The 10,759-nt window shown below is 39.9% G+C and overlaps 1 protein-coding gene across 1 annotated transcript; it reads right to left on the bottom strand.

Annotated features, from left to right (window-relative positions):
- Positions 1,875-2,717, bottom strand: LOC109226103. The gene is made up of 3 exons (XM_019390907.1): positions 2,545-2,717; positions 2,093-2,201; positions 1,875-1,967 (listed from the first exon to the last, which is right to left on the bottom strand). The coding sequence occupies exons 1-3, from the start codon at positions 2,715-2,717 to the stop codon at positions 1,875-1,877; spliced, it is 375 nt and encodes a 124-aa protein (XP_019246452.1).

Genomic DNA, 10,759 nt, shown 5'->3' on the forward strand with positions numbered 1-10,759 from the left:
TAGGGCTCAACTTGCCCTTCTTCCCGAACCTCATCACACCATTCATGGGCGAAACTCTGAGTAGAACCTTCTTACCCACCATATATGCAACATCACGAGCCTTCTTGTCGACATAACTCTTCTACCTGGAGTGTGCTGTACGAAGTCGCTCCCGGATCCACTTCACCTTCTCCAAAGCATCACAGACCAAATCGGTGCCCAACAACCTAGCCTCCCCAAGCTCAATCCAACTAACCGGAGAACGACCTCGCCTCCCATATAAGGTCTCAAATGAATCCATATTGATACTTGACTAATAGTTGTTGTTGTAGGAAAACTCTGCTAACAGTAGAAACGGATCTTATGATCCTCCGAAATCAATGATACATGCTCGTAAAATATCCTCGAAAATATGAATAGTGCACTTGGACTGCCCGTCTGTCTGGGGATGAAATGCCGTACTCAGCTCGACCTGTGTGCCCAACACATGGTACACTGCTCTCCAAAAATGTGATGTAAACTATGTGCATCTATCCGAGATAATAGACATGTTCACACCATGAAGGTGAACAATCTTCCAATTATAAATTCGAGCTAGCTGCTTTGAAGAATAGGTTGTCCTGACGGGAATGAAGTGTGCAGACTTTGTCAGCATGTCCATATTAACCCACACTGTATCGAATCTCCTCAAGGTCCGTGGAAGCCCAACTACAAAATTCATAATGATACGCTCTCACTTCAACTCCAGAATGTCAAGCCTCTAAAGCAAACCACCTGGTCTCTAATGCTCATACTTCACCTGCTGGCAGTTCAATAACCGAGAAACATACTCAACAATATCCTTCTTCATCCTCCGCCACAAATAATGCTACCTCAAATCATGGTACATCTTTGCGGCCCCCGGATGAATGGAATACCACGAACTATGGGCCTCCCCAAGAATCAACTCTAAGCAACCAATCTATATTTGGAACACAAATTCGACCTTGTAGCCTCAATACCCCATCGTCACCAATAGAAATGCCCTTGGCATCACTGTGCTCACTGTGCCCCTTAGGACAAGCAAGTGGGGATCATCATACTGACGTGCCTTGATGCGCAAGGACGACCGTGATACAACATACACAAACACCCTGCTAGACCATGAAATATCCAACCTCACGAACCGATTGGCCAAAGCCTGAACATCCAATGCTAAAGGTCTCTCCCTAACTAGAATACAAGCAAGACTCCCCATGCTCTAAACCTTCCTACTCAAAGCATCGGCCACTACGTTGGCCTTCCCCGGGTGATAAAGAAAGGTGATATCATAGTCCTTTAGTAGATCTAACCACATCCATTGAATCAAGTTTAGATCCTTTTGTTTGAATATATGTTGGAGACTCCTATGACTTGTGAACACCTCACAAGACACGCCGCAAAGATAATGCCTCCAAATCTTGAGCGCATGATCAATGGTTGCTAACTTTAAATCGTGTACAAGGTAGTTCTTCTCATTGCTTCAATTGACACGAAGCATAAGGAATAACTCTACCCTCCCGCATCAACACACACCCAATTCCAATCCGTGAAGCATCACAATAGACGGTAAGAACCCGATACTAAAGGCAAAATTAGAACTGGAGCTATAGTCAAGGCAATCTTGAGCTTCTGAAAGCTTTCCTCACACTTATTAGACCACCTGATTTGGGCACCTTTCTGGGTCAATCTAGTTAAGGGGGATGATATAGATGAAAACTCCTTCACAAAATGGCAATAATACCCAACCAACCCGAGGAAACTTCGGATCTCAGTAGGAGTAGATGGTCTGGGCCAACTCTGAACGGCCTCAATCTTCTTCGGATCCACCCTAATCCCCTCACTGGATACAACGTGGCCCAAGAATGCCACCTAGTCTACCAAAACTCACACTTGGAAAAATTAGCATATAAATTCTTCTCCTCAAAGTCTGGAGCACGATCTTCAAATCCTGCTCTTGATCCTCCCAGCTGCAACAATACACTAATATATCGTCAATGAAAACTATGATGAAGGTATCAAGATAGAGCTAAAATACGTTGTTCATCAAGTGCATAAAAGTTTCTAGGACATTGGTCAGCCCAAATGACATCACCAAAAACTCGTAGTGACCATAGAGGGTCCTGAAAGACGTCTTCAGAATATTTGAAGCCCGGATCTTCAACTGATGGTACCTTGATCTCAAATTAATACTTGAGAATACCCTGCACACTGAAGTTGATCAAACAAATCATCAATACACGGTAGTTGGTACTTGTTATTGATAGTAACCTTGTTCAACTGCTTGTAGTCAATGCAGATCCTCATAGAACCATCTTTCTTCATCACAAATAGTAGCGGTGCACCCCAAGGTGACATACTAGGTCTGATGAACACTTATCAAGCAACTCTTGTAACTATCCCTTCAACTCATTCAATTCTGTTGGTGCCATGCAATACGGTGGGATAGAGATGGGTTGAGTGCCCGACACCAAATCAATACCAAAATCAATATCCTTGTCGGGTGGCATGCCCGACAAGACAGTTGGAAACTCATCTGGGAGCTACCTCACTACTAGAACTGACTCAACAGTAGGAGTATCAATACCAAAGTCCCTCACAATGGCCAAGCATGCTAAATACCCATTCTCGACCATCCGTTGAGCCTTCAGGAACGACACCACTCTACTAGCAACATGTTCCAATGAGCCTCTCCACTCCAACCTCGAAAATCTCGGCATTGTCAATGCATGGTATTGGCATGACAACCAAGAAGAGTTTGATATGGTGATAACCAATCCATGCCCAAAATCATATCAAAATCTACCATACTAAGCAATAAGAGATCAACTCTAGTCTTATGACCCCCAATGGTCACCACACAAGACCGATATACACTATCCACCACAGTAGAATCACCCACCGGTGTAGATACATGAACAGGAATATCTAAAGAATCACGAGGCATATCCAAATGAGGAGCAAAATATAACGACACATATGAATAAGTGGCACTAGGGTCAAACAACACTGAAGCATCCTTGTAGCACGCTGAAAAAATACCTGTGATCATAGCATCAAAAGCAGCCACCTCTAGCGTGGAAGGAAATGCATAGCAACGTGCCTGACCAAGGCCTGGCCGACCTCCTCCTCTAGGGCGATCTCGAACTTACTGAGCCCCACCCCTAGTTGGCTATGCGGGTAGTGTAACTACTAGGTGCTAAAATTATAAACTGTCTGTGCAACCCTCCTCAGAAGTTTAGGGTAATCGATATTGAGATGACCCAATTCTTCACACTCGAAACAACCCGTCCCATGAGGTTGATGACCCTTATAACCCGAATAAGTAACTTTGAAAATGTCACACCCCGACCTCGGGCAGCGCGACAGATGCTCAATCGAGATACCTTGGTCAAGCAAGCCTACTTGATGCCTTCTACCCAACCTTACCCAATAACGATATGAGAACCAATAACAAGAGATAAGCAGGAGAAGAGTAAAATGTTCCACATTCTTTTTCCATTGCTCAAAGGATATTAATTTATGATTTCCAAAATCTCACAAGTTCATAGATACGAGGAAAGTAATATTTGCCAAATACCAACACTTCTAGTTCATTACCCAACATCGAACACCACCCACAACATGTCTACGGAGCCTCTAAGTACAACATAAGAGTAGTATGAAAAAGCCGGCAATAAGGCCCCGGCTATACCTCAAAACATAAAATACAACTGTAAGTGACATAAGGCCCGGAACAGAGTAGGGTTCACCAAAACCTGCTGAATAGAGAGTAACTGCTAACGAGGATCAAGGCTGACCGCTCACGAACCACCTGCATCTATTGAAGTTGCAGTGCCCCGGCAAAAAGGACGTTAGTACATATGGAATAGTACTAGTATGTCAAGCGAAATGTCCTCTTTTGAAAATAAAATGCCAATATAATAAGGGAAAAACCATCGAAGCAGAAGTAAAAATCAATGATATTATCGTGTAAAATAAATTATTTTTGGTTGGGAGATCATTAGCACCAATATACCATCTTGTTTTTAGCACGGATTTCGATCACGCCCGATCGGATAGGCCATTTCTCCACGAACAATGTGGATTGACATGGTGATATAAAATAAAAGGTGCTACCAAGAGTATGCGCGCGACATGGCGTCCGATCTCCACCCGTTTGGCTAGGCCGCCTTCCCACATATGCCATGTGGATCGACTTCATCACGTAAATTCATAGCTATCATCAATATCATCAAATTAAAGGGAATAATCTCATCACATCAATATTTCAACCTCATCCCAAATAATGGGAAAAATCACAGTCCACTCCTACACCGATACATGTAGTTTTGGGTTTGGACCGTTACAACCATCCTTCCTCAGTTCGCTAATGATACTCCCAAAAATATATTTGTTTGCACACAAAGGAAACAGAAATGAAAATACATTCACCTCATAACCTTTCATACCATATATATAGCTTCATTTGTACTTTTAAACATTCACAACATCATTATTTTCTTGGCTTTCTTGGCCACACGTATGATTTTTCATTCATGGCCGTTGGCCGTATTTCATATTCCACACTTTCATTTCTTTACATTCAAGGATCATCATCATAAACATCAACATATAGAATATTTCGGAAATCACAACTTTAGGTTTATTAGTAATGAAGGCTTTAAACACAATAGATTCCTTTCCAAAGAATGGAGCAAAATGAGTAGCAATTCAAACACGAGTTAAAATGATGAACGAATGATACACCACTTATTCTTGGAATAATTTTTTCCAAAATGGAAATACACAATTTCAAATCATGAGTATGTAAGAACTCAAATCACATTGGAATTATTTATAAAGGAGAGCATGGTGATTTACGATTGAAACACGAATACAAATCAAATGCACTAGTTACAATAACCATGGCTACGTTTTACATATCACTCTCACTTATTTCACTTCCAAACATCATCATAGGTTACCAACAGTTAAGGGAATTTGGAATCAATCCTCAAATATGTATATGAGTAATATGAGTCTTAAGCACGTTGAGTTTTCTTTCTAAGTTAAGCTTAATAAACTTTCATTTGAAACATGAATTGAAGTCATAACATTTTAATACATAAACTATACTTGAACACATTCACGAAGGAGAACATGGTGATTTAGGAGCAATTGAAACATGTTTTGAGTGTGTACATCTGTCATGCCCCGACTTCGGGGAGCGCGACCGACAATTAACCGAGATAACCCAGTCAAGCAAGCCTACTAGATACTTTCTACCTGACCTTGCCCATGAATAGAATGGAGATGTATTCCATTATTTAAACATTGAGAGGATTTCATAATCAACACCAATTACCATTACCATTAGTAGCTTCATTTATAATTCCCAAAATATATTACCCTCATAGTTTGAAGTGGAATATGTGGTACAAATACAACATTTCTAGTTTTGACTTAACCAACACCAATGTACAACCCACAACATATCTACGGAGCCTCCAAGTACAATAGAAGAGTAGTATGGAAGTGTCAGCGACAAGGCCCTGACTATACCTCAAAATACAAAGTACAACATCAAGTGATATCAGGCCCGGAACAGAGTAGGGCTCACCAAAACCTATTAAAAGAGAGCAACTTCTAACGAGGACCAAAGTTGCTCGCTGATGAACCACCTGAATCTAATGAAGATGTAGCGCTCCCGGCAAAAAGGACGTTAGTAGATATGGAATAGTACTAGTATGTAAGACTAAACACCCTCTCAATAGAACGAGTATCAATATAAGGAGAAACAGTCATAGTAATAGCGGAAGCCTCAAACAATACCAAAATATCTAATTAGGAGCAAGATAAGTTTTCAAGTGAATTTCATTATTTTATGTTGGGAGATCTTTAGTACCGATATACCACCGTGACTTTAGCACGGAGTCCGATCACGACCCGATCATCTAGGCCATCTCAACAAAGGCATCCAGTCACAACCACCATCACAATCTCAATCACAATCTCAATCACAATCTCAAGCACAATCACCACCATATGTGCGGCATAGCGTCCGATCTCGACCCGATCGGCTAGGCCGTCTCACCACAGTCCCGTGTGGATCGACATCACCCTTTGCTAGAAATCATCTCATCCCATTTAAGGGAAATAATCTCAATCACAATCAACACAATGTGTGTGGCATGGCATCAGATCTCGACCCGATTGGCTAGGCTATCTCACTATAATTCTGTGTGGATCAACATCACCCTTTTCTAGCAATAATCTCATCCCATTTAAAGGGAATAATCTCATCACATCAATGTCATCCCAAATAAGGGGTAAAATCACAATCCACTACTACACCGACACTTGTAGTTTCGGGGTTAGGTTATTTCAATCTATCCTTCCTCGGTGACTAACGATACTCCCAAATATTTATTATAAAAAGGATTGTTAGCTCAATTCATATTCTTCCACACATCCTTTCATTTCATTGACACTAGTGACCACAAATGTAATATCATTCTTGGCACGCTGGCCGTATTTCATATATCATGCTCACTTCTTTCACTTTCAAGCACCATCATGGATTATCAACACCAAGGCATTTCAAATCAAGACTTTAAGTACACATATGAGCAACTAAGAGTTTTAAGCACATTGAGTTTTTTTCCCACAATTTTGGCATAATAACTTTCATTTGGAACACGACTTAAAGTCATAACGTTTTAATACACCACCCATACTTTGAACACATTCTCAAGTGATAAAATAATATGACAAGAGCATTTGGAATATATTTTGACGTACATCTTTCAACACAAAGCTTATTCGGAATAGTCAAACTTATCATGAATAACTTGGGAAATGAGAAATAAGAAATTGGCCCATCATACTTGGGACTTACGAGAACATCGCTGGATTAAATTCTAAGTAAGACGTTTAGCCAACATACCTTGATGGAGCTATTTAGTGATACTAAAACCTCCAACAAGTCTTACAACTTCAATCTACATCAACATAATTCAATTGGACCAATATTAGTAAAAATTTCCAAGTTTTAGGTCATTTTGGCATTTTATCAAACACCTAGAGTGCATGGCATTCAACTACCTCTAGTAATGGTGTTTCTTCATCCAACAATCCCTCCTTCCCACCAACAAAAGATACTACAACATCCTTTGTCCACTAACTACCTTCCTAGAACCATTATAATTATAAATGAATTCACATCCACCAAATTTTACTATTTAACTAATTACAAAATCTTTACAATACCCAATAATCTAGTTTAAGAACTTATGGCTCCCAATCACCATCCCATAAGTTTCAATACTTAATTCATACTCATATTCCCATAATAAATCCACGCATGTAAGTATAAGGGTGTAGGATTACCTTTTGAAAGAAATCTTGCAAAACCCTCCTTTGAGTTCTTGAAGATCTAAGGATTTCATAGTGGATTGAGTTAGTTCTAGTGTTGAAATGATAGGATTCACACCAAGATAATGGGGATTTCTTACCTTGAAGATGGGAGGAGTTGAGGGTCTTGAGAGAGTGGAGGAAAGCTCCAAAATTCGTCCAAGTGAAATGGGAAAAATGAACCCCCGAATTGGCTTAAAAACACCTTAAGCTGAGGCGCGTCCAGTCTGCAAAGTGTGCCTCAGTTCGTTGTCCACTACATGTAAGGGAAGACAAGATCCGCGTCCAGTGTGGAGAAGCGAGCCTTGCTTTGTTGTCCGCCAGAATAATTGGTGGTCTGACTTTGATAATTTGATCATAACTTTTAGTAGGAAAGTCCAAATGGCAAACAACATGATGCGTTAGAACTAGACACAAAGGGCTACACTCTAGGGGCAAAATTAATGGAAAATATCTTTATATTAAGAGAGTTATACCCTTTCAAAGTCATGTGTTGTGCTAATTTTGACATCTATTACACTTAATATTTCCAGCTCCTTCCAAATAACTTCTTCCCACTTACAATCCTCCTTAATATGTTCCAAAGCACTTTCCAAATGCATTTTCAAGTCAAAATAATACGGTTCTGTCCCATAGGTCTGCTTTAGAACTGAAAAACATTATTCTCAATTATTGTTGGTGGACTATAAAGTCTTAAATCATTAGCCAATCTTTTTACGGGGCCTTACATTTTTTCCCACTTGGGAACATTCGTCCTCAAATATTGGATCTTGGCCTTTTCCATCCTTAAAGAGAGTACTTAAGTTTCTTTGACACCTGCTCATCTCCTTTAGTTTCTCAAACCTTAATCGACTTCCTAAAAACCCCACAAGTCTTATCTAAGTACGGAGTCATTCTTCTTACCCCTAAACCATCATTTAATCAATCATAACTTACCCTCAAGCCTTAGTTCCTCAAAATTTAACTGACTCCCCAAATTTTCAAAAATTTTGGCAGAGCCTCCTTTGTATATAGGTGTATCCACCTATCACAGACCACATAAACCAACCAAAGAAACATATCCACATGTTATAGAAGGCACCATAAGTAGACATAGAACTAAACACACCATTTCTTACCATCTCATCATTTTTAACTTACGTAACTGCTCCAAGCCATGGAGGCGCACATACATGGGCATAAAACCTTATACCCAAAAGAAGAGAGCTTCCAATAGTCTTTACATACTATTTCTTTTTCCTACAAATAAGTGAGGTTATCTCCTTGTCGTAACTTCTTCCGCCTCCTAAGTCACTTCTTTCGCACGTTTTTCCCACCATAACGCCTTGATGGATGAAACTTCCTTGGTTCTCAGCTTTCCAACTTGTCTACAAAAGATGGCAACAAGAACCACTTTATAGGTCAAAACTTCAGTAATTCCAATATTTTCTACAAGGACAACGAGTGACAGATCCCCAATACTTGCTCCGATAGGGACACATGAAATACGGGATGCATGGAGGACAACTCTTGATGTAATTCAAGCTCATATGCCACTTGGCCAATTTTCTTCAAGGTTTTATATAACCCAATGTATCTTAGACTCAATTTACCTTTCTTAACAAATCACACAATGTTTTCATAGGGAAAATCTTTAGAAACACCCATTCATTTTCCTTAAACTCCAAATCTCTATTTCGAACATCCGAATATGACTTTTGATGACCTGCGGCCTTCATCAACCACTCCTTGACGATCTTGCCTTTTGCCATAGCTTGGTGAATGAGGTGTAGCCCTATCAACTATGTACACCAACTTTAGACCATCTGATGGAGATCTTCGCTTCTTGCCATACGAGGCACCACACAGTGCGACAATAATCCAATATACGATAAAATTCTCGACCACGACCTTCATTGGCCCTATACCCTTCAAAATACGTTACTGTAGCCAATCCTTGCCCAATCATGATTTTGATATACGAAATTACACCATTGTAAAAACTATATTACTTTCCCTGTCATATATGGGCATCTATATTGAAGGGACAACATAAACCTGATCTTAACATGACATTGAGTAACAAAACACTGTATGTGCATACTTTTGAACCAGGTGCATCATTAGTGGAACATCTTTATCGCATTTCTCTTTCATGTGACCTCCTAGGAATTGAGTTTTATAATAATTTCCTCCATAGAGTTACAACCTTTTGTTAATACTTGCAACTTGCCTCTCCAAATTCTTAACAACGGACTTTACCTGATGAGTTTCTTATAGAACCTTCTATTTCAAATGAATAACATCCTCTAGCTTGTGCACACACCCTCGTAACATTAACTTGCACGACATCACATCAATTGTAAAGCAACATTATGCTCAGACCTTTCTTAGCCACTCTCTTACCTTCTTATGTGCCTTATAGGATTCAATAAATCACTCTACTTCCTTTGTGTACATTATCACGATCCCTCTTTACTGTTACCTGCAAAGCACATCTCAACACCCTTTATATATGTTCAATCCGAAAGAGTCACTGGCCCGAACATGGACTTTTCTGAAACTTGAGATCCTCCCGAATTCTTCAACAATGACTTCATGTTTTCCTTTAAAGTGTAACACTTAGTCCACCTGATTCCATCCTCGATAAGTAACTCACCTCATTCCCAGTATTGGAGCTACCAGTAGTGTTTCCTGGTATTGTAGCTTGAGAGCTAACATGTTAAACATGTCTGGTTCATAACAAGTGTTCGTCCTCTCTCCATTTGTTTCGAACCTTTCCCTTTGTCCTTTGGGTAGATTGTGTTGTTTTCCCTTTTTGATCGCCTCTTTGGCCTAGATAATATGCTGGTACTACCTTTTCTTTGTAATTGGGACATTCATTCCCATCCAAATTTTCCCTTAATGCATAGTTGATAGCCTTAATATTGTGCCACACAAATCTCCCATGAACTCATAGTATCATTGCGCCTAGTTTATTGAGTTTGTCACACCACCAGTAGTCTCACTTTCAATTGTAATATGTAGACATGAACTCCCTCTAAATCTTTTCATTGATATTCAATGTCACCCAAGTCGGTTGCATTACGGTTGGTCCTTTATACCTTCTATTAACACTTGTCTCTAGGCGAGTCCATAATCCTAGTACGAACTATTTTACGATAACTATGACCATCTCAATTTATATATTTTCTTCTAATCCTTATTGCCCCATTATTCCTAGTTAGTGAATAGTTATGCACTCTTCCATACGTTACGTGGTCCTGTCCCTTAGTTGTGGATTCATCATGCTAGCCTCTCGACAATTGTTGGGATGCCCATGAGAAAGTGTGTTCTTCCATGTATCACTTAACATTCCCTTGCTTGCAAGATTCTTAAAAGGCTCTCC

This window comes from Nicotiana attenuata, chromosome 5, assembly GCF_001879085.1.
Source record: "Nicotiana attenuata strain UT chromosome 5, NIATTr2, whole genome shotgun sequence".
NCBI lineage: Eukaryota > Viridiplantae > Streptophyta > Magnoliopsida > Solanales > Solanaceae > Nicotiana > Nicotiana attenuata.